Source organism: Bidens hawaiensis, unplaced genomic scaffold (assembly GCF_021521415.1).
Source record: "Bidens hawaiensis isolate Kalapana, Puna unplaced genomic scaffold, B.hawaiensis_p1.1 tig00027305_1, whole genome shotgun sequence".
In the NCBI taxonomy this organism is placed as follows: Eukaryota; Viridiplantae; Streptophyta; class Magnoliopsida; order Asterales; family Asteraceae; genus Bidens; species Bidens hawaiensis.
The window spans coordinates 231,050-255,998 of NW_027494410.1; the positions used below are offsets into that span (position 1 = coordinate 231,050).

The following is a 24,949-nucleotide window of genomic DNA, read 5'->3' on the forward strand; positions in this document are numbered from 1 at the left end:
CGGACAAGATAAACATAACATAAAATAAATTTTGGATATTATATATATGTTAAGACAAGCATAATTCATGTTAAAATAAACATAATTCAAAAATTCATGTTTTGTTGTTATTTTTAGCATTTTACTAAAAAAAATAAAAAATTGGTGGCTGAATTGACCTTGGAGGCCGAGTAATCCCGAGTACTCCGAATTTTGACCGAGTTGGACCTTGGCGAGTAATAGTGACCGAGTTAGGAAAAAGCGGCAAGGTTGATGTCCGAGGACCTTGGAATCGCCGATTCCAAGGCCTTGGAATCCGACTTTTACAACACTGCTCTAAATATATTATGTTTAAAGAAAAAACAGAGCTTACCGATGCATCGTACTTATTTTTGTTGACGTTTCCATATAAAACTTATTCAATACTAAGGTATGGTTTATAATGTACAAGTCACTGAAGGATTAATATACAACTCAAATATTTAACTATAAATCAATAAAATGTTTAAACACATAAACATGCATTAAAGTACAACTCATGTTCCTTTTTAATTTATAAATTTTGAAATTACAAATTCAGTCCTCCATGTATATAACTCACATTACAAAAACAAAGCAATAAAATCAACTCAAATTAATGTTATACGAATTCGTAACTGCTTCACAAAAAGTTTGAAGGCCAAACTTAAACCGTGGGCATAACCGTTAGCAACGGGTTTTCGTCGAAAACCGAAAACGATCCGACCAAAAGTTAATCAAAAAAAGCAACTGTGAAATCAAGCAAATGACCAGTTTTACGGTTTAAATCAAACAACGAACACCCATAAACTTGTTGCACGATTACCAAGGTATGTGTTTCCCACTGTATCGTGCGGGCACCCGTCTAGTCAAAATTAAAGCACATATCTAAATCATTGAAGCAAGTAGGTTGGTTTGAGATTTAGAGTGATTTTTGTGGTTTGTATTCAATTTGGTATGATTTGAAACTTGGAACTGACTGTGTAAACTGTTAAACTGATAAAACTGGTTCGTTCATCAACTTGGTTGGTTTGATTTTTCGTTTCTCAAAACCATAGTTACCAGTTCTATCTAAATGTTTAGTAAAAAAACTGTTGAACCAGACCAAGAACACACAGCATTAGTTGTTAAAAAAATATTTAAAAATCGTATTTGCTAAACGTTATAAAAAAACGTCCATAAATATTACATAAAGACCAAAAATTAATTATACAAGAACACGTGAAAATACAGTATAAACACAAAACATGAATGGCTTATTGCAAACGATAAAAGCTTTGTTTTTAAGCACGAAGTTGTATTAACTATTAACTAAACAATTTGAGTCGTTTTCTTTTTAAAAAATTTTCAAACCGTTTATATTTGTGGATAAAAGTATACCTTGCTACACAGAAATAACATTATAAATACTTTTATTTAGTGGGCAACTTTATAGAATAGTAATCAAGTTTCAAAAGTGTTTTAATTAAGTCACTTAATTTTAAAAGGTGCTCCAATTAGGCCTGTAAATGAACCGAACGTTCGATGAACTATTTGTGAACCGTTCGGCGGGAAGTTCGTTTATGTTCGTTTATTTAATAAATGAACGAACACGAACAAGATATTTGTGTTCGTTTAATTAAACGAACGAACATGAACACATGCTTCGTTCGTTCATTTGTGTTCACGAACGTTCGTTTATGTTCGTTTGTGTCTGTTTATTTATATTCGTTTAGTAATAATAGAAAATAATTAATTATTATCTGGATGAGTCATCTGATTAAAGGTTTTATATTTTTTAATTTGAGTTCATTTAAGTGTTTTCATTTATGTTTGTTTGTGATCATTTACATTTTTTCATCTATGTTCATTTATGTTTGTTTATCTTTGTTCAGTTATGTTCGTTTAGATTATAAACAAATTATAAATTAATGAACATAAATGAACATAAATGCTTATTCTTTTTAAATAAAAGAAAATGAACATAAATATTTGTTTGATTAAGTGTTCGTATACGTTTAAAGTTAACTAAGCGAACACATTGATGAATATGTCGGTCTCAATTTCTAGGCTCTGTTGATTTTTATTTGTGTTCGCTTGTGTTCGTGAACACATTCATTTCCTTAATGAATGAACATGAACATAAAATCTTGTTCGGTAAGTGTTCGTGAACCGTTCGTGAACATGTTATTTCCTTAACGAACGAACATGAACAAGGCCTTGTTCGTGTTCGTTCAGTTCGTTTATAGCCCTAGCTCCAATTAAGTAACTCAGCTTTTATATTTTATTAAATTAAAGGTTTTAACATGTTTTTTTAACCTTTTTCTTTTTTTGTTTTACATAGGAAATATTTTTATTTTTTTTAACTTGACGCTGAGTGACGACGTGGATTTTAATTTTAATTTTTATTTTTAAATTTTAATATAATTATCGTTTTTAAAATTTTTTTAAATTTAACTACATATATTACAAATTCCAACCCCACATCTTATCCTCCATTTCTTTCATGGCGCACAAAAAAATTGGTGAGACTCAATTTGAAGATTTAGTGACCCGGTTTAGTAAAAATATGCATGAGTGACCTAATTGAAACACTTTTAAAAGTTTGTTACTATTATATGAGATATTCCCTTATTTTTTCAACCTTTTTCGGTTGATATTATTTATTTAATAGTGTGATCTTCATGCATCTTGATCAATCACATTAACTTCAAATACAAGTTATTATCTCAGCTACTTGAAGCATACGGACCAAATAGAATATTTCCCCTGTTGCTCAAGATTCCATACGATATGTTGCGTTCACTTGACGCGTTGATCACAAGTAATAGTAATGGAAGCCAACAAATTAGCTTTCAAAAGTTGAACCAGACCAGCCACTTAAAACGAGTAAACAAACAAAGAAAACCCCATGCTGTAAATAAACCAAACGTTTAACGTGTCAATCGGCTGGATGTTCTTTTACGTTTGTTTACTTATAACGTAAACAAACATGAACAAGATTTATTGTTTGTTCATTTAAATGAACAAGCAAACAAGTTAACATCCATTCCACCTACATCACTTATATTTGTTGAACGTTCGCCCATTGTTTGTTCGTTTACTTTCATTTTAGTAAATATATGCTGGTGATTTTAGTGCCGTCAAACTATTTAGGTAATCAGAATTTCTTGTAGACCAAATGAGAAATCATAATAAGGATAGATATGAGTTGGAGTGGAGTACATGCTCCTTCAATGCTATTACAACTTCGGTACTTAAAACACCTATAGCTTCGCTACCACGAGACTATGAGAGGAGTACAAAGGGGAACTACTTAACTGGTATGGTTATCGCCCTGGCAAGGTCGAAGGATTGACACCTTTTGTAGTCTAAGGGTCAAAGCCCCTAGTTGGGGTTGTCATGGGTGTTAAAGTGTGCATGAAAATGATCTCCAAAAGTTACTAGACTTAAGTAGAAGTTGGTACTCGCGGTAGAGATTTCTGATAAGTGGAATTTTCCTTGACGACCAAAGTGAAAGTTAAGAGTTTCATAGGTGAGATTGTTAATTTGAATTTATATAAGCCAAAAACCAGTAGATCGTACTTTTAATTATTTTAAAGTAGTATTTTCCTATGTTAAGTTGTATTCTATAATTTATTATATATTTTTCTATTTATAAAAATGTATGTTATATATTTTTATATGGATGAGCAGAAAATTGAATTAACCGAACTGAAACCGAATTAACCAAAAAACCGAACCGAAACATTAGCCGACGGTTAATTTTTTGTTTTTTGAAAAACCGAACCGAACCATTGATGGTGATAAAGATTTTGAAGATGATGAAGACTGAGACTAAACTTAGAAGGTGAACAAGATGATGAATGAAGATTAAGACTGAACTTTTAGAGTTTTTTTTATTAGGAAGTTTGTTGAATTTTAAACTCTACTACTCTAGCAACTTTGTATTCGTATCACGCGTCTATTTTTGTTTTTTGTATTTAATATATTTGTGGTACACTAATGAGTCTAATACGCTCTTACAAGCTTAAAATCATCATCATCTTCATTTTAAATTTTTATTTTTGCAATGTATGCACATAATTGAAAAAAATAAAATAAACTGACTATAACCGAACCGAAACCGAAAATAACTGAAAAACCAAAAACCAAACAGTTTGCATATTCAGAAAGCTGATGACTTCGATTTCGATTTTGGTTTCGCCTAAAACCGAACCGTGCTCAGCCTCATATTTTAGATGTTTGTGTCAGGTAGATTGTTTGACTAAACTCAAATAAACGAAAACAAACGAGCTCTTATTCATGTAGGTACTCAGTGCTGTTCCTCTTAAGTCCTAGTAACAAGACTAATACTGAAGTAAAAGGTGTAAAGATTTTGATGTGTCAACCGGCTTTGAGAACCTACATAGTGATGTTTTAATGCCAAATCAATGGCTGATTTTACTATTTATTGAATTCAAAACTCAAATTAACACAAAAATAAAAAAATTAACTGTAATTTGGGCTATCACACGATACACCAAAACACCATTGAACCAGAACATGCAATCATGTTTCCCACCATTAATAACTAATTTTCCAACAATCACCTTTAACAAACTTTATTATCGAGTAAATTATAATTTTGGTCTATGTGGTTTGACTTGTTTAACCCTTTCTATCTAAAAATTAAAAACTTTTAACGCATCATGCTTGAGATTTATACTCTATTAACCATTTAACCCCATCCATTTTTTCTATTAAATAGTAGGACCATTATTTTAAACTTAAAAGACTATTTTATAATTCATGAAGACCATAGTTAAGGACTATTTGCATAACTTCAAATAAAAAACAAATTAAAAAAAATCCCGATTTTGTTGATAGTAATTAATGACTAAACAATAAATATGCTTTTCGTTAGTTTTATCTGATTGTTTTTAATGGGTCCTGCCAGGGATACCCTCACACCCCATCAATACGTTCCGTATAGCTCTATACGGGACGTATCGGTTGGTTTTTCTAGAAAAAACCACCAAATTTGTTTTATTATGTTTTTTTGTCTTATCATCAGAAGGGACGTATAGCCCTATACGCCGCCTCTGATATAGTTTTTTTAATTTATTATTTGTTGTTATTATTGTTATTATTAAATGTATGTTGATGATTTAATAAATTATTATTATTTATTGTTGTTATTAACATAACCGGGGTTCTAAACATCCGTTTGGATCGATTCCAGTGGCATTAAGCTCGTTTTTACTGATATTAACAGAACCGGGGTTCTTTATGGTGATCCCGATCACACAATACATATCGAGCAACCGGAAGGGTTCATAAGCAACGAGCATCCCGACTATGTATGCAAGTTACAAAAAGTAATATACGGTTTAAAGCAATCCCCGAGAGCGTGGTTCAGAAAGATGAGTGAGTTCTTGCAACATAATTACTTTGAGATGTCTAAGGCTAATGCAAGTTTATTTGTCAAGGCAAACGGGCCTAAATTGGTTGTAGTTCTAATGTATGTTGATGATTTAATAATCACCGAAGATGACATAGACGGGATTGAGCAGCTTCCGGTTGCTCGATATGTATCGTGTGATCAAGATCATCTGAAACCTTGAGATATGATAATATAAGTAAAAACGAACTAAATGCCGGTGGAATCGATCCGAACGGATGTTTAAAACCCCAGTTATGTTAATAATAATAATAACAATAATAATAACAAATAGTAAATTTAAAAAATATATATATCAGAGACGGCGTATAGGACTATACGCCATTTCTGATAATAAGACAAAAAAACATAATAAGACAAAATTGATGGTTTTTTCTAGAAAAACCAACTAATACCGATTTTGTTAAATAGTAGGACCATTATTTTACACTTAAAAGACTATTTTATAATTCATGAAGACCATAGTTAAGGACTATTTGCATAACTTCAAATAAAAAACAAATTAAAAAAAAATCCCGATTTTGTTGATGGCAATTAATGACTAAACAATAAATATGCTTTTCGTTAGTTTTATCTGATTGTTTTTAATGGGTCCTGCCAGGGATACCCTCACACCCCATCAATACGTTCCGTATAGCTCTATACGGGACGTATCGGTTGGTTTTTCTAGAAAAAACCACCAAATTTGTTTTATTATGTTTTTTTGTCTTATCATCAGAAGGGACGTATAGCCCTATACGCCGCCTCTGATATAGTTTTTTTAATTTATTATTTGTTGTTATTATTGTTATTATTAAATGTATGTTGATGATTTAATAAATTATTATTATTTATTGTTGTTATTAACATAACCGGGGTTCTAAACATCCGTTTGGATCGATTCCAGTGGCATTAAGTTCGTTTAGACTGATGTTAACAGAACCGGGGTTCTTTATGGTGATCCCGATCACACAATACATATCGAGCAACCGGAAGGGTTCATAAGCAACGAGCATCCCGACTATGTATGCAAGTTACAAAAAGTAATATACGGTTTAAAGCAATCCCCGAGAGCGTGGTTCAGAAAGATGAGTGAGTTCTTGCAACATAATGACTTTGAGATGTCTAAGGCTAATGCAAGTTTATTTGTCAAGGCAAACGGGCCTAAATTGGTTGTAGTTCTAATGTATGTTGATGATTTAATAATCACCGAAGATGACATAGACGAGATTGAGCAGCTTCCGGTTGCTCGATATGTATCGTGTGATCAAGATCATCTGAAACCTTGAGATATGATAATATAAGTAAAAACGAACTTAATGCCGGTGGAATCGATCCGAACGGATGTTTAAAACCCCAGTTATGTTAATAATAATAATAATAATAATAACAATAATAATAACAAATAATAAATTTAAAAAAAATATATATCAGAGACGGCGTATAGGACTATACGCCATTTCTGATAATAAGACAAAAAAACATAATAAGACAAAATTGATGGTTTTTTCTAGAAAAACCAACTAATACCCCCCCCCCCCCTCCCCCCCCGGTATAAAGCTATACGGGACGTATTGGTGAGGTGTTTTAGCAAAAGGAATGTGGCTGTAGAAAACCCCTTTTTAATAGCATAAAGTATAGTTTAGTTTTTCTTTTTCTTTTGTTTTTGTTTTAATAATAGAACTATTTTTATTGCTACTATTTAAAATTATTTTCATATAATTTCCAACTATTTGTTTGTTTTTCAGTTAATACATAGTATTTGAGTTTGAGTTAAATATTAATTTAATGAATGATATTAGGTTATTTGCTTTTACTTTTATTTCCATCCTCTCTCAAATTTTTCCTTTCCTTTTCTTTATAAAAAAGTAATTTTATTCCATTTTAAACTCATATCCCAAATTAAACAAACATTTTTCCTATAAAAACTGTTTTTTTTCGTGCACATATACTTATTTTCACTAAATTGCAAAAAAGGTTCACGTTCTTTTTTTTTGTCAAACGTCATTTACCATACTTTTATAGACCAAACAGCACATTTCGTATGTTGTCACAGTTATTACGACCACAATAAACAAACAAATATCAAGCAAAAACAAACAAAATCAAAACTTGTTCTTAAACCCAACAACCGGACTCGTGTGTTGTGTTACAAGAAATCCGTAAAAGACCCAATAAATTCATAAATATATTCACTAGAAAGAATTGTTTAATAACTTAAATCACTTACTAGTTCTTTTTTAACCGTTATACATAACATCTTTAGAAGTTCTGATAATTATAACGATATATGACACCCTTGGTTTAAAAAAGCGTGAGGCGAACAAAAGCGAAGAGGTCCTCATCCAAGGCGAAAAGCGCAAAAGCAAACGCTTTTTGAACACGAGGCGATCGTATTTTAAAAAACATGTAATTATTTAAAGCAACATATTATAGACAAACCACATCATAATATATATTAAACGTCTGAAACATCAACATATATATATCCCAAAATTCCAAACGTAGTGTAATATAATTTTTCGAGTACCACATTACTCGCCCAAAAAATCAAAGTAGCATAAAAACAAGTTATCGAATACTAAATTACTCATAAGTGTTTCCAAAAGAGCACTACTCAAAAGTGTTTCAACTTTCAAAAGTTTATTGGTAAATGTGAAAAGTCTAGAAATGACTAATTATAAATGTTAAGTTAAAAATGTGTTAACTGGTCGCTTTTTGTACATAAAGCATTCGCCTCCTCGCTTTTTCGCCTTGCACAAAAGCGCAAAAAGCGTTCGCTTTTTTAACAGGCTTCGCCTTGGGTAGGCAAAAGCGTTAAGGTGTTCGCCTTAGGTCGCTTCTCGCCTCACCTCACCTCGAACACGCTTTTTTAAACCAACATGACATCAATTAAATTGACGAAAGTTAAGAAAGATAGTAAAGTCCCTAAGGACAAATAACATTTTGGCATCATGTGCAATGCACATGGGAATGGAACAGCAAGACCAAATGGTTTGTCTACACATAATCATGGCTTGTTCAACATCAAAAGGGGTGATTGGTTGGACCTGTGTCTCACACATGGGTAAGATTGGCTGATTGCCCACATCAACTTCACATTCTTATAACATAATTAATATATAATTCTAAACTTATGGTTAATAATATATTAAAATTTAAAACAATTAATGATATACTACAAAAGTTTTTATTGCAAAACGCCCATAGAAAAATCATTAAAAGATATTTTCAAAACCAAAATATTCTAGTGCAACGGTTGAGACTTCCGCATCACGTGGTTTACATAAAACTCAAAAATATCCCCAACTTAATAGTTTAAACCCATACCTCAACAGATATTTTCATTTCTTTTTGTGAAATGTTCATGACAGTAATCCATATAAAGAACATACATGAAAATAAAAACACAAACATGTATATAATGATAGTTAAAACACTCAGTTCAGTTAACACAGTCAGTTCCAAGTTCCAAACAAAGCCGTCAAACCCAAACCGCTAAAACTGAAGTGTTTGAATATCAAACATGCCAAACCAACCAATTTGCTTTGGTCTGAACGGTTTAGTCAGTTTCAACGGTTTATGAACACCACTAAGGCTAAAATAAGTATGAGAACATCAATAAATGCTCATCATACTTAGCATTTGCTTCATAAAACACCATTACAATCCAAATTTAATTTTTACAAAACTATTAAAGAGCTACACTACTACAGCTTCATGATCTCCTATACTTTCCTAAAACATTTTCACCATTTCTCTAACCACACTAAACCATTGTCCCTAATCACCAAATACTACAATTAATTATGCATCTTTGGTTATATTGTAAATCTATTACTACACATGTAACTAACATCTTTAACCTTCAGACTTAACAGAAACCTGACACAACTCTTTATCAGCAAAATGTAAAAGCCTCCTAAGCCTAAGTACCATATCACAATGAAACAGATCTTTCTACATATCCTGGTCATCCAAGATAATGCGTGTAACTCAGCTGCCAAACGCTCCAAAATCAAATGATTCTCTACTGTCTTCATTTCTCCACTACCATTATCGTTATTACTACTGTTAATATCATTTGAGGGATGATATCCATAACATTAAACATACTATGGATGTTTATCAGTTTTTCTAATTTATTCAATAAGACAAATGTAAAAAAATGGATAAAGTTATGATTATACCTTCGAATTCGAGCTCAAGAAAACATCCTATTCGCATGATTACAAAATCCTGGGGCCTAACAGCGGTTATATCCGAAGAACACGCTTGTGTAGTATCTGACATCCTTGCTGTAAAATTTGTATCTTGTCTACTGCTAATTCTACCAAACGGGAGCGTGCATGTGTCAAGCAATTCGTCTCGAGAATTTGTCCATATGCAAACAGGCCACCACCAATCCTGAGGCCAACCATAGCAACAATGCAGCCCGGCACGAGCCCACCATCAGACTCATCCATTTGAGAACCCGGCCCATTATCTAACGAACCGGGCTCAGAAAGAAAGAAAAGCGGTTCAAACGTGTATTTTAACTTTAACTCATCTTGATAATGATATCCAGGCCTGGACATCTGCCATGAGTTTTTCGGGCCCATGGAATCTTTCCACATCCCCGGGGTACTAGAATAGGAATGAGATCTACCCGAAAATGAAAACAACTGGATGATATCATCAGATGAAACTCGAGAGATCCTTTGGGCTTTATTATAAACCGTGAAATAGGGCTGTTCAAAAAGCTCGAGGCTTGTGGCTCGCTCAATAAAAGCTCGAATAAAACTAGCTATAAAAGTTGATTTCAAACATCCTGAGCTGATTTGGATCATTTTTGTAACTGAGCCAAAATCAGCCCAGGCCCGGCTTGTTGGCTCAATCTTAAGCTCGTGTTACTTCAAAATCGAGCTAGAGCCTAGCTAAGTTCCCTCGTTTAATTTCGATCCCGAGCTCGAACTCACCATGGCTCGACTCGGGCTCGACTCGGGAACAGCCCTACCGTGAAAGCAATTTCTTAATGGGCTCTTGTGTCCCTAAAGCTATATAGAAAAAGAATAAAAATCAACAAGGGTATACCTCACAACCTTAAAACTATATAGAAAAGAATAAAAATAAACGTATTAACCAGCTGAATTACCAACTTAATAAACTCTCTTATTTGTTTATTTAGAACGGTTAACTCAATACCCTCTACATCTACACAAATGTAAATCTTAAAACTAGATACTGTAAATGTCTTTAGTTCTCTTTGTTGCTACTAAATGTGTTTTTACTTGGTCTTGGCCGAAAGTGAAAACGAGTAATAGACTCTCTTCTTGTCACGCTCAATGTCTCCTATCACTTCCTACACGAAGCGATTAAGCGTCACTATAAGTCATGACTACATCTCGTGATCGTTGTACATTTCCCTCCTTGAGCTGTTAAACTTGTCACTAGGAATCATTCATACTTCCAGCAAGCAACTTATTGCTTGCTATCATGTCTCTATACCTCCAACTTATACTCATTAAACAGATCATATCATATCATACAATAAAGATGAAATGTTACACTTCATATCTTACACCACATACCATATCTTACACTTCTTGTTTCTGAATATTAGCAGCAGCAGTAGCAAGATCCTCATCCAACTCAATATCCCACCCACCATCCCACCTTATAAAAAACTCTGTATCCTCCAAATACTTAACCCGATGCACGTCTCCAGCCGGCGTAAACAAGAAATCACCCACCCCCAATTCAAACCTCTCCTTCTTGCTCAAATTCCACACTATCTTCCTGCCACTCAACACCACCACATCATGCCCATGCGTATGATGATGCGCCGGTTCAATACTCCCGGCCGTGAACCTCACCACCGCCGACGTCGGAGACTCCCTCACTATCTTCATACTCGCCCCCGGCATTATATCCACCGGCGAAAACTCACGGCCGGCTGCCAGATTGCATATCGAGCAACAACTTGAGTTAGGGTTAGGGTTGGATCCGATTTTGGACATTTCGGATACGGAATTATCGAGGAAAGATTGGATATTGTCCGGCCATGGTTCGGAATTGGAAGCCGGACAAGGTGATTTGAACGGCGTGTTGAGGAAGTTATCTAGGGTTTGGATGGCTAGGGTTTCGGTGGCGGAGATGCCGGAGAAAGCGATGACGTTGGGGTTGTTGATAGAGCGGGCGTTGACGGCGTCGGCGGGGGTGAGGCAGGTGGCGGCGTAGACGCCAGGGAATTTGTTGGCGAAGATGGATACGCCGACGCCGGTGCCGCAAGCGATGAGGCCGCGGATATCGAGGCCGGAGCTGACGATTTGGCCGATTTTTTGGCCGATGGAGTAGTGGTTGTCGGTGCCGAGGTCGTCGACTTCGATGTTGAGGGATCGGAGGTGGGAGACGAGGGTGTCTTTGATGGCGCAGCCGAATGGGTCGGCGCCGGCCACGAATTTCAGACGGCGGTCGGTGGTTTCTGACATTTTAGTAAGTGTGGTGATTACTGGAAGCGGATTAGGAGATAAGGACACGGTGTAAATTTTGTTCCATTAAATTATGTTGTTTTAAATTATGGAAAATTCCCAAAATATCTCATATTTTAAAGATCAAAGTGTTTTTTTTTTTTTTTTTCCGAATGGCATCCAAAATTCAAATTTCCTATTTGTCTCTTTGCTAACTCGTCATCGTCTCTACGAAAATTAGACAACAAGTTTTTTAATTTGTTGCTTCCCCGCCATAACTATTGTTTCTCACATTTTTAAGATCATGGACAGCCAGCATTGCCATTAGAGCATTCTCAGCCTATTCCCTATATTTTTGTGAAAAAAAATTTTGTAAATTATATAGTATGATTATAAGTGGTTGTGTGTAGAGGAGAGAGTGTATACCCTAGAAGACTTCTCCAGATCCTGTACCCTAGAAGACTGTGTCCTTCAAGAAGAGGAGACGCGTAATGCGTTTTAAATAATATGTGACAAACATGAATTTCAGCCACGGATTTTTCCTTTTTATTTCAATTGTCAGATGTAGTGTATTTTCTTTGCTTTCATGCATTGAACTCCAACACAATTCGACGGATGATCATGCTAAAAAATTGATCTCACACTACATGGTTTTCGTTTAATCAAATCCAATCATAAATGGCACAATCCAGGAGCTGGATTCTTGCTGGTATGTCATGGGAAAAATCCCAAAGATTAATCAATATTCAATCCTACACTAAAGAACTGTAGTCCCAATGACATTACAACAATTCTATGAGAAATATAACTCATAAGACTTCCACAATTTTACTTGTGATAAAAATAACCAAAATCCGGTATTATTCGCTTGACACCAACTGATATCTTTATGTTCCTGCAAAAAAATTACAATCCAGCTTTCTTCTCCAGTTTCTGAATTTGGTTCAGGAAGATCCATGTCATCTATAACACCAAAAACCCACTAATCAGAAACATTATACTCGTTAAACGTTAATAACTTAATAGAGAGAGCATACCATGACATGTGGCGCGATCCTAACACAATATACTGGAAACCCTGTGTAGAATTTAAAGGGCCCACCAGCCTTGAGGGTTTTCATGGCACAATCCATAGATCCCGTGTAAGGATATTTTCCCTCAGCATCAGGCTGCATTTTTTGTATTTGAGTTTTCACATAATCAAAAGGCAAACTACATGCAGCAGCAAAAAACCCTGATACAGAACTGGCCCCTGCAAAAAATAAAAAAACATATATAAACAAAAAAAAACCATCTAGTTATTACATAAAATACCAGCAATCATAACAATATCTTGATATAGCCTTTTAAGTCCACAAGATTACCTTATCTTGTCTTTCTATCATACTTGAATATTATGTGAACCTCCTTATAGCAATTGGCGAATAGAATATTGTGGGCTAAATTAGATGCAAAATAAAAAACCTAACTTATAATCTACTACAAAACTTAACTGAGTTCGCGTGAAAAATTGCTAGTCATCACATAAAATCACATATGTAAAAACTGGTTATGTGAAAAAAAGATTATTTACATGTTTGAAAAAACGTAAAATGACTATATCAGGAAAAAAAATGGAAACTCTTTATAAAATCAGCAAAAAGTAACCTGTTACTAGTTGATTAGTTGAACAAGGCATTCATTCTAGGCCTGTAAACAAACCAAACGTTTAATGAGGTGTTCGTGAACATTTAATAAAACGAACGAACATGTACACATGTCGTGTTCATTCATTTATGTCCGCCCACGTTCATTCATATAAGTACATTTACTTTCGTCCTTTTATGCTTATTTATATATCTATTTAAACTTTTTAGATCCATTACAGTTTAGTTTAGTTTTTATTATTTTTTAGGGCCCTACAAATTGTGATGTTCACATTTACTTTTAATTAGTTTTCATTCAGTTATGTTCAATCTATGTTCATTTGTTTATGTTCGTGAACCGTTCATGTATACTGTTAACAAATGAACACAAACACATTCATTATCTTCATGAACAAGGAAACCCTGTTTGTTTAATTGTTCGTGTTCAATCGTTTGTTCGGTTAAAGTTAAACGAACATGAACATGCCCATTCATGTTCGTTTACATGCCTAAATTTCGTGCTACGCTAACTTAAAGTTATAAGTTGGTTCCTATGTTGCCTCTAATTTACTGTTGGTTACTAAAATCAAAAAAAGAAGTGTAAAGTTAGTTTCTACTTTGCACAACTTTCCAAAATTAAAATTAACCAGCTCAGTCTTACCTAAAATTGTAGCAGCCTCGCCAAAACCAAGATTATCCTTAAAGAACTCAACACTCTGATCATAAGAAGCAAGCATTCCCATGTTCAAAGCCATAGCCCTTACAACCTTTCCAGAGAGCCAACACACCTTCATCTGCAGTAATCCTATACAAAGCATGAAATGCATTTGTGTAGTTACGGCGTTGGGCAGCAGGTAAAGTTGCATCAGCTTGTATACGAATCAATGCCAGGTCAGCAGGGCTCCCCACAGTGGCTCCAATTGCTCCAGCTGTCAGCCCACATAAAGCTTTCTGATATAGAGGCAATGGCTTTCCATCATTGGCCTCAAGTGCCTTGTTTGTCAGAATCCTATCATTTAATTAAAAAATCATGTTACCAACTGCATAAGAATTCGGGTTACATGCATAGCAGTATGTTCGTCAACGGTAGTACCTAAATGAACCAAGTCTAGCAGTTGTGTATGTAGCTTGTCTAAGCAATCCAGCAGATAGACCCTGCTCAAAACAATACGCTTAACACATCATCAAAATGTATAATGAAGATAACCCTAGAAGTATAACAAAGAAACAAAATTAATAGAAATATTGTATCAGACATATATGCTTCACGAATTCAATAATCTTGTGTTGAATCACAGTCGGATTGTACAGTCTACAGATCCAAATATAACTACAATCTAACCATCAAATCTTCTTAAGCAATCATCAAATCAAAACTGAAGGACCATGAATGAAGATGAAGAAACACTAACCGGACCCCGGACAGATTACTGGTAACCTGGGGGTTAGATAGATGTTTCCCACGAGGGGTTAGACCCTTGGAAGATTGTTCTTCTGATAACCTGCAAAACAGACACCGTGAGCTCGTCACTGAGAAGGGGGGGGTTCCTCCTTGTGACCACCCTCCGGCGTGAGAATCAGACTAGATTACTCTTTAAATATAAAAGTATATTAAGAGATTGCTAGAGCAGATATCAGGTATAATATGATGATAATGTGATAAGATATGATAGGATGAGATGGTCATACCATTTGTGGTATTTATAGCCGAAGGTAAGTTTCCAAGGAGGTATGGCCGGCTGCAACAGTGTTCCTGTTCCACCAACAGTAGCCTACGCACGTGCCCTGCTGGTAGTTGGTGGGTAGGTAGCGGCTGATAGCGACCAGGCCTGCTGTATACTATTCCTTTTCCACCAACTGGCGGCTACGCACGTGGTATGGCAGTAGTTGGTGAGTAGGCAGCGGCCAATAGTGACACAGTACAGGAGCATGCTGCTCGCCATACTGTTGTCAATAAGCTGTCGTATCTTTAGTCAGATCTTTTTCCCATACCTCGTCAGGTACAGTACAGATCTTCCCGTATCGTACGGACTGGCTTATTTGGGCGGGAGTATTCCCCCTCCCGCCCTTGTGCGGGATTGTTCCCGGCTTCGCTCATTCCTTCAGGTGACACTGAGTGATTGAGAGCTAAGTGCTTTGTGCGTGTAGCCTTGCTGCGCGGGTGGCCTTCCCTGATGGCTTGTATCCGAGGCTGCGGGGACAGGCGGAGTCCTTCACCATCGGGAGGCATTTCCTGCGGGACCAGCTTGCGTACTGCGCGTAAGGACGTCACGTCTCTGAGCATGGTTTGTCCTGCGGATCCAGTTGTTTTCTGCGCAGACGTCCCTCTTCAAGGTGAGTCTTGCGGGTCCAACTGGGCTCTGCTGGGACCTACCTCTTCAAGTCCCCCCAGTCCAATGTTCTTCTCATGAGTGTTTAATAAAGTGAGGTGAACTTTTAGACTTAAGCAGAGGGTTTTGAAAAGGGTTTTTCTAAGGTTTTCCATGGGGATTCTTCCCGCGGAAGTCCTTGTCACTTGCAGAAATGCCCGAGTTTCCTGCTTGGTCTTTGGGTATGATGCGGGTAGGCTGTAATCTCCTCGCACGTCAGGAGCGTTGAGTCCCACTTGTGTGGATTCTCCATGAGGTTTTGGTGGTTTTGAACATAGTGATCAATTATGTTAAGACCACCAATTCCATCCTGGAGCTTCGAACAACGTAGTTCTCGACGTTCCCGCTATGCGGGGATGTTATTTCCGTTTCCGCAAGCATTGCCCAGAAGATCCTTCTTGGTTTCAATTCCCAGCGGAGCGCTAGGTATGTGAAGGGTTTTGCCTTAACACTGTACCTGCGCTCTTCTTACGGTTATTTTACTTCCAAGGTATTCCTGGCGTCAATTCCCTGCGGGTGCTAGGTTTGTGAAGGGTTTTGCCTTTACACTGTACCCGTCTTATAGTTACTTGGTTGCCGAGGTACTTGGCTTCAATTCCCTGCGGGTGCTAGGTATGTGAAGGGTTTTGCCTTTACACTGTACCCGCATCCGTCTTACGGTTACTTGTTCGCCAAGGTTTTCTTGGCTTCAATTCCCTGCGGGTGCTAGGTATGTGAAGGGTTTTGCCTTTACACTGTACCCGCATCCGTCTTACGGTTACTTGTTCGCCAAGGTTTTCTTGGCTTCAATTCCCTGCGGGTGCTAGGTATGTGAAGGGTTTTGCCTTTACACTGTACCCGCAGCCGTCTTACGGTTACTTGTTTGCCAAGGTAAGGGGGTATTTTCCCGCCTACTTTATGATCTGTTTGAATTTTGAATTTTGAAATTCGAAAGGTTGGTGAGGATAAGAACAGTCCAAACATCTGAAACGTCGTGCGACGGTTTCTTCTGACTGTGTCAGGACGTGCAGGAAGTTATGGTGACGTGACAGTACATGGTCATTCCAGACGCTTTTTCAGGCGCGTGGGCGTGATTTTTCGGGCGCGTGGCCGCGAAATTAATGGTACGCAGGCTGTCAACAGCTGTTGCCAGCCTGCTCTTTGCCACGTGTCATAGTTTCATTGCACCTTCGATTTCTCTCTCCTTCGCATTAAATTCACCGCATTAATTGCGATCACTATATAAAGGGGAAGAGGGTCATTTGTAATTCACATCTTCACTTCTTCTCTTTCATCTCTAAGACGATTTCTGGTGAATACTCTCTTATTCAGTTGAGCATTCCTCCGAAATCGTTTCTTCTTCCTTTGCAATATGTCTTCACATGATACTGAAGCTGTAGTCGATGATAAGAGTACTGCTGGCGAGTGCCAGTGTGCTCTGCCCGGCGATCAGTACAGGTATGTTGTTAGGAAGTTCATGCTCGATCCTCTCGAGCCTGAGTTTCCTGAACCCCATCAGACCGTGTACGATGCCCCCAGTGGCAAGATCGGGGTATATGCTGCATTCTTTGTTTATGGGAACCTTAGGTTCCCATTGACAAAGTTTGTGTATCGTGTCCTGGAGAGGCACGGTGTGCATTTGACCGAGTTGCACCCCATGGCGATCGCCAAGATTCGCCACTTCGAGTGGGTGTGCCGGATTTTGGGCATTGAGCCCTATGTGGACCGCCTGATGACCTTCTATACTTGGAGGTGCATCCAGGGGTGGTACACCCTGACAACCCAGATCAAGGGTTTGAAGATTTGCGCGACCGAGCGCAGTCTCCGATCGTGGAAGCGGGAGTTCTTCTACATTTCTGCCCGCGCCGTCCCCATTGCTATGAAGTTTAAAAATGGCCAAGCCATTCCGAGCCACCACGCCACCAACTACCAGGAGGCGGAATGGTTTGCGAAGATATCCCGGGTCCAATCTCCGGTTTACCGGTTTGCGGAGTCCGGGATGGTGATGCTGGGGATGAGCCGGGTATGGAAGGGGGCATCTCAGGTTCCCATCCTTCTCGAATACGGTTTGAACTCTACTCCTTATGGTATGTCTTGTCTTTCTTGCTGATATGAGTTTGTCTTCTAACTGTTTCTTTTCTTTCAGAGGGGAACAATTTGGAGTCGCTCCTGTACCCGCGGGAAGCTGACGGTCCCGTGCGGGTGGGTACTCGTGCTCTTGACGAGAACGAGTTGCCCATCCTGGAGCAAACAGCGGATCGGTTTGTGGAGGTCTATCCGCTGGGCCACGAGATCCTGAGCCACCGGCGGCCAGGTAAGGCGTTATTCTCTCCTCCACCCCTCAGTGCTGTACCCGCTGCTGGAATTCCTGACATCCTGTCTTCTTCTGAGGAATCCGCAGATGGTCCTCCGTTAGTGCGGAAGAAGAGGGCTGCCGGCGGGAAAGGGAAGGAGAAGGCGGCCTCCACAGCCGATCCAGTGCTCCTATCTGACACTGAGTCAGATAGTGAAGAGGTGGCGGGGAACCCCGGTGGTGAGAAGACCACTGCTCCGGAGGCTACGACTGTTACCTTCGGAGAACCAATGGCGACGACGGTGACCGGCATCAAGAGACCGGCTCCATCGGGTTCGTCCCCGCCCATCCGTACGTTCAAGCTCAAGAAAACCCGTAAGTACAACTCTTGGCTTTTATCTTCGTAGTTTAATCTTCCAAGTCTTTTAACACTTTTCTTCTTTACGCAGGTGTGGATGTTGGCGCATTCCAGGGTGAGGGGCCGAGTACTGCCTCTCCGCCAATGACGGTAGGCTTGGTCAGCCTACCTGAGGCGTCGACCCAGGCGCCTGCGCCTGCTTCCGCTGGTTCAGTTGCTCATTCTGAGCCGACTGTTCCAGCCGAGATGACGTCACCGCCGGCTGTGAGTGCGATTTTTACAGCATCCTTCACAGAGCCGGCGGTTACTTTTGCCGCGGATTCTGCGGCAGCGACTGCGGCGGCTGCCACCATGCCCCCGCCACCGGCACCGACGGCCGGCCCATCAGGTACGCATGGGAGTACTCGCCAATCTTTGCCACCTTCCCATCTGCCTGACCTTTTGGATGGGTTTCCTTTGGGTTCAGGTGATGGGTTCGGCGGCTATCGGCCTGTTATAGACCCTACAGGTGCGTAGGGTTCCTTTGGCCCTTTTTCACTTTTATTTTTTATCATCTTTTCCTAACTGCTTTTTTGTTTTTTGCAGTGTCGGATTCCAATGAAGTGTATGTTCCGCGATGGAACATACGCCGAGGAACAACCCTTCGTACCCCTGTGGAGTGCGTGGAATGGGCTCGCCACGCTGCTCCCCATGGTGCGTTGGGGGAAGCCATGGCTAGCTACCAGGAGGGTAGGCTAACCAATGAGCTTCGGGTTCTCCAAGCCCGGATGCAGCCGCGCGTCGAGCTGCTTTGTCGTGAAAACGACAAGTTGAAAGCAGCTCGCGCCAAGGAAGTATCTCAAGCGCGGGCTCTTCGGGAGGAGAACCAAAAGTTGGCCGCAGCTGCTGCGGAGAAGGAGAAGGCCTTCAAGGCCCTCGAGGTTGAGGTTCAAGCGCGACTCGAGGCCCGCTCCAAGGCTGCCCAAGCTGTTAATGAACAGCTTCGGCTGGCTAAGGAGACTGCGAGGAACGCAACCGAGAGGGCCACTAAGGCTGAAGCCGTTGCTGAGCCTTTACGCGTGGAGAACGAGGAGCTCAAGGCCAAATTAGAGGCTCTCCAACGTGCTCATGATGCCTTGGCGATGGAAGATGCCAAGAAGCTCCAGGAGATCTTGGACCAGAGGGGCGTGCTTGACCATACCGAGCGGAAGCTTAAGGGCGTCGAAGAGGCTGCCGCAAAGGAAGTGCTACTTGCCAACCTTAACAAAAGCGAAGCCGAACGCGCCTGTACCCAAGCTCAAGCCGCCCTCAAAGAAGCTCTGGTTGCCAAGGAATGGCTTCTTCGAGAAGCGTTGTCTCAGGTATGTCTATCTTCATGTCTTCACGCTTTTCTTTGTAAATAGGGTGCTGACACTTGTATATTTTCTTATGTAGGTTGTGCATCGGGTCTTCTCAGAGACATCCTATGACGATGCTATGAGCGCAGCCCTCAACGCTTCTCACGAGGATGGGGAACGGGTCGGCTTCCTGCTTGGTCTAGGGTTTGTTGAGAAAGGCGTCCCGCCATCCAACTTCCCTTTGTACAATGTAGATACTGAAGCCATATATGACCAAGCAGTAAATCAATACGCCGCCTTCCCGCATCCGGTGGTGGAGAAGGTGAATGAAATTGCTGCTGCTGATGATGGGCTGCCTATCCTTAAGGCTTTCCTTGAACAGCCACGCTCTACTGACGGCGCTGGTCCAAGTGGAAGTGGCCCTGAAGCCTGATCCTGAAGATCCCTTCCCGCTGCTAGGATAGATTTAGTTTGTATAGATTCTCTTGTAGGCGGGTAGTCACCCGGCCATTCTTGTAACGAATATTTATGAAATGTAAATCTTTGTGCGGCTAAGACCGCTTGATTCATTGGATTCCTTGCTTTATAAACTTTATATGACTTGCATACTTTAGTTTAAATTAGCAATTTTCCAAGTGTTTAGAATAAGTTAACCTGTTGAACGTGGTTGATAATGGGTTAAAGTTTTGCTTCCTCTTTCGTGATTGTGCGGGTAGAACCGTCACTTGCAGTTAATAGGATGGCTAAACTTTAACCTTCATCTGACCTGCGTGTAGGTTTTCCTCATCTTTTGAGGATAAGTTGACCTTTGAACGTGGTTGATAATAGGTGTGAATTTTTGCTTCCTCTTTCGTGATTGTGCGGGTAGAACCGTCACTTGCACTTAGTAGGATGGCAAAACTTTACCCTTATCTGACCTGCGTGTAGGTTTTCCTCATCCTTTGAGGATAAGTTAACCTTTGAACGTGGTTGATAATAGGTGTGAAGTTTTGCTTCCTCTTTCGTGATTGTGCGGGTAGAACCGTCACTTGCACTTAGTAGGATGGCAGAACTTTACCCTTATCTGACCTGCGTGTAGGTTTTCCTCATCCTTTGAGGATAAGTTAACCTTTGAACGTGGTTGATAATAGGTGTGAAGTTTTGCTTCCTCTTTCGTGATTGTGCGGGTAGAACCGTCACTTGCACTTAGTAGGATGGCAAAACTTTACCCTTATCTGACCTGCGTGTAGGTCTTCCTTATCCTTTTAAGAATTTTGTTTTGAACCGTTCGACGCGCGGTTGCCAATAGGTTAGTGTTCAGTTTCCTTTCATGAATCATGCGGATAGACCGGCACTTTCATTTAATGGGATAATTGAACTCTTCCCCTTTAACTGACCTGCGTGAAGGTTTGTCACGTTATTGGGTTTGTGCGGGTAGGACCGCCTTCCCACGCAACGACTTCTCGCAATGTGAATGCCGTCACCAGTGTTGCATAGTTTAACCGTTCGACGCGCGGTTATTGATAGGTTATTATTCAGTTTCCTCATTATGATTCGTGCGGATAGACCGGCACTTTCATTTTTGGGTGCTGAACTTCTCCTTCAACTGACCTGCGTGAAGGTTTTGTCCTGTTATTGGGTTTGTGCGGGTAGGACCGTCTTCCCACGCAACGACTTCACGTAATTATGCGGTGAAAGCCGGCATATTAGTGTTCAGAAAAGTAAAATCATCAGCTTCGATGTTCTAAAGAGAATCATTTCCATTAGAAGTGGCTCTTGGCCTTTTCTTTACAAATTGGAATTGATTTACATGCAAATTGTGTAAATGAGCTCCCTTCCATGTTGGGATGGGAGTGCCATAGAGCCGATACGCACCTGGTTCGGAATCTCGTTCTTTACGCAGCATGTAGTCTCGACATTGAAGCTGGAACTTTTATTCGTGTTTTCCCCAGCTGAGGTTCTACACGCACCCGCCTGCTCAGCCTTTATTGCGCCACTAGGTGCGCGAGCGTCCCATCTCTGACAAATGCTTCGACCATGTCTTTTACGTCTATGCATTCTTCAGTGTTGTGGCCTTTTGTCTTGTGAAAGTCACAGTATTTGCTCCGATCAGCATCATGACGATGTCGGATTATTGGAGGCTTTGGCCACGGGAGCTCTTCAGTAGCGAATATCTCAGTGACGCTTTTGGTGAGTGGCGTCCATCTGGAGTTCCGATGCGGATGTACATTATCCTTTCCGCCCAATCGATGTTGCAAGCCGGATGAGGTGTCAAAGTTTACCCTTGACTGCCAAATGCCTAGCTTCCGCTTTTTATTTAATCGGGCGGTGAGGACGTTGTCTTCTCTCGTCTTCTGAGTGTAGAGGTTTGTGCTCTGGGGGAGATCTCTACCCAGTTGCTTCTTCTCCGTTTCCGCATAGCGTTTTGCTGCTGTCATGATGGCATCCCATGTGGATGGCATGCCATCTTTACCCGTTAGGGTGCGGATGAGCTCTGGGTCATGTGCGCCCTGGATGAAGGCAGCGCGAACAAGATCTTCGCTGATATTGCCCAAACTTAGCTTCTTTGAGTTGAAGCGAGTGATGAAGTTTTGGCAGAGATTCATCTTCTTCTCGTATGCATTTGAGGATTGTCCATTGCTCCTCGGTATACTTCCGTTGCTGGCTGAAGTGTTGGCTAAACTTCTGCTGGAAGTCTGCCCAGTCGTAGATGTGGTTGACCGGTAGACGATCAAACCAAGCTCTAGCAGCCCCAACAAGCGTCATTTGGAACATGTAGCACCACGTGGGTTCCGTCCAATTGCTGACGGTTGCCCCCGCTATGAACCTGTTCAAATGATCGTCTGGATCAGATATACCGTCATATGTGCCTATGTTAGGCATTTGTTTGGCACTCTTTGGGGCGATTGCTTCCGCAATGTCCCTTGCAAACTTGGACGTTCCTGCATTTGCAATGTTTGGTCTGAACGTTTTGGAGAAGTCTCGTGGACTTCCACCTGTGCTTTTTGGTTTGAAGGCTTGTCCAAAATGCCTTTTCAGTTGCGATTCCATTTCCTTACGCTTCCCTTTTGCCCTATGGCGAGGGTTCGCGTCGGAGTCGGATTCCTCCGAGTCATCCTCCCAGTATTCGAATTCGTCGGCCTGTTGTACGGAACGCAAGCGTTCGTTCAACTCGGCCTGGAATTCCTTTTGTCGTGCCTCCGCCCATGCCTTGACTTCATCGAGAGTTTGGCGGGGGAGTCTTCGTTTCTCAACCTGGGTATCAGTGGATCCCAGTAGGCGATCATTTACTGCACTTGCCCCAGCATGAGTAACTGGGGTAGTGTTCGTAAAATTTACTTCACTTGCCCCGGCTTGGGTAACCGGGGTAGTGTTTGTAAAAACTGTGTTACCGGTATTCCCCCCAGTAGCTGGGGTTGTGGTTACCGGAATTTCTCTAACCATCTTTGTAGAAGTTTGAAAAAACTGGAGAAAAATGAAGTTCTAGCTTTATGCACGGATGGCGCCAATGAAGAAACACTAACCGGACCCCGGACAGATTACTGGTAACCTGGGGGTTAGATAGATGTTTCCCACGAGGGGTTAGACCCTTGGAAGATGGTTCTTCTGATAACATGCAAAACAGACACCGTGAGCTCGTCACTGAGAAGGGGGGGGTTCCTCCTTGTGACCACCCTCCGGCGTGAGAATCAGACTAAATTGCTCTTTAAATATAAAAGTATATTAAGAGATTGCTAGAGCAGATATCAGGTATAATATGATGATAATGTGATAAGATATGATAGGATGAGATGGTCATACCATTTGTGGTATTTATAGCCGAAGGTAAGTTTCCAAGGAGGTATGGCCGGCTGCAACAGTGTTCCTGTTCCACCAACAGTAGCCTACGCACGTGCCCTGCTGGTAGTTGGTGGGTAGGTAGCGGCTGATAGCGACCAGGCCTGCTGTATACTATTCCTTTTCCACCAACTGGCGGCTACGCACGTGGTATGGCAGTAGTTGGTGAGTAGGCAGCGGCCAATAGTGACACAGTACAGGAGCATGCTGCTCGCCATACTGTTGTCAATAAGCTGTCGTATCTTTAGTCAGATCTTTTTCCCATACCTCGTCAGGTACAGTACAGATCTTCCCGTATCGTACGGACTGGCTTATTTGGGCGGGAGTATTCCCCCTCCCGCCCTTGTGCGGGATTGTTCCCGGCTTCGCTCATTCCTTCAGGTGACACTGAGTGATTGAGAGCTAAGTGCTTTGTGCGTGTAGCCTTGCTGCGCGGGTGGCCTTCCCTGATGGCTTGTATCCGAGGCTGCGGGGACAGGCGGAGTCCTTCACCATCGGGAGGCATTTCCTGCGGGACCAGCTTGCGTACTGTGCGTAAGGACGTCACGTCTCTGAGCATGGTTTGTCCTGCGGATCCAGTTGTTTTCTGCGCAGACGTCCCTCTTCAAGGTGAGTCTTGCGGGTCCAACTGGGCTCTGCTGGGACCTACCTCTTCAGAAGATTACAAACCTTATAAAAGGAACCGATTCCTTCGTTCTTCAGCATAGTTCTCGTGACCTCGCCTGCAGAACCTTGACCCAATTGAATCCTCACCTGTAATTAGAAAATCACATTTCATGTAAATAATACAACACATTATACAATTCAAATCAAATAACAGAAGATTTATCATTTAACTCTGTCAGGATACAATCAAACTACCACAAATCTGTAGTAAATCATTAATGTTAATATAAAGGATTTGACAAAATCAGTTAAAGCATATTGTCGAACACCTTCTATGCATAATATCACTAATGAATCAAACAATTACAATTACGAGAACCTAATGTTCATCTTAAGAAGCGATCTGAAATGCAGATTTACCTTGATCATATCGATGGGCTGGATGACACAGGTAGCAAGCATACCAGATGCTCCGCCGTTGACAAATGGCTTGATCGTGGGCCAGACGCCGCCGATTGGCTTGGGTTTCTCTTCTCCCATGTTTGACTAGAGATTTTGGGGAGGATAATCAAACACAGGGAGAGAAAGAGACTCAAATGGAAGGAAGGAAGGATTCGCAATGGAACAGCCACTCGTATTTATACCCCCACCCGCCTGTGATGTGCTTTTGTATTTGTCCCTCAGTTTCTACCAATTTACGAGTGTGCCACTATTATCTTGTTCCCATGTTGCCCTTATAT

The 24,949-nt window shown here is 40.4% G+C and overlaps 1 protein-coding gene and 1 pseudogene across 2 annotated transcripts; both read right to left on the reverse strand.

The window, feature by feature from the left end:
• Positions 1 to 10,974: 10,974 nt before the first annotated feature.
• On the reverse strand, positions 10,975 to 11,868 carry LOC143575199 (DNA damage-repair/toleration protein DRT102-like). The gene has a single exon (XM_077059630.1). The coding sequence runs from the start codon at positions 11,866 to 11,868 to the stop codon at positions 10,975 to 10,977; it is 894 nt and encodes a 297-aa protein (XP_076915745.1).
• Positions 11,869 to 12,596: 728 nt separating this feature from the next.
• Positions 12,597 to 24,792, reverse strand: LOC143575207 (mitochondrial dicarboxylate/tricarboxylate transporter DTC-like; annotated as a pseudogene). The gene is made up of 6 exons (XR_013142729.1): positions 24,630 to 24,792; positions 24,273 to 24,356; positions 14,566 to 14,627; positions 14,134 to 14,481; positions 12,885 to 13,099; positions 12,597 to 12,810 (listed from the first exon to the last, which is right to left on the reverse strand). The product of XR_013142729.1 is annotated as a mitochondrial dicarboxylate/tricarboxylate transporter DTC-like (transcript).
• Positions 24,793 to 24,949: the final 157 nt, after the last annotated feature.

What these genes read in the sequence shown, in the direction of transcription:
- LOC143575199 (XM_077059630.1), bottom strand. Translation starts at nt 11,868, where the DNA reads ATGTCAGAAACCACCGACCGCCGTCTGAAATTCGTGGCCGGCGCCGAC.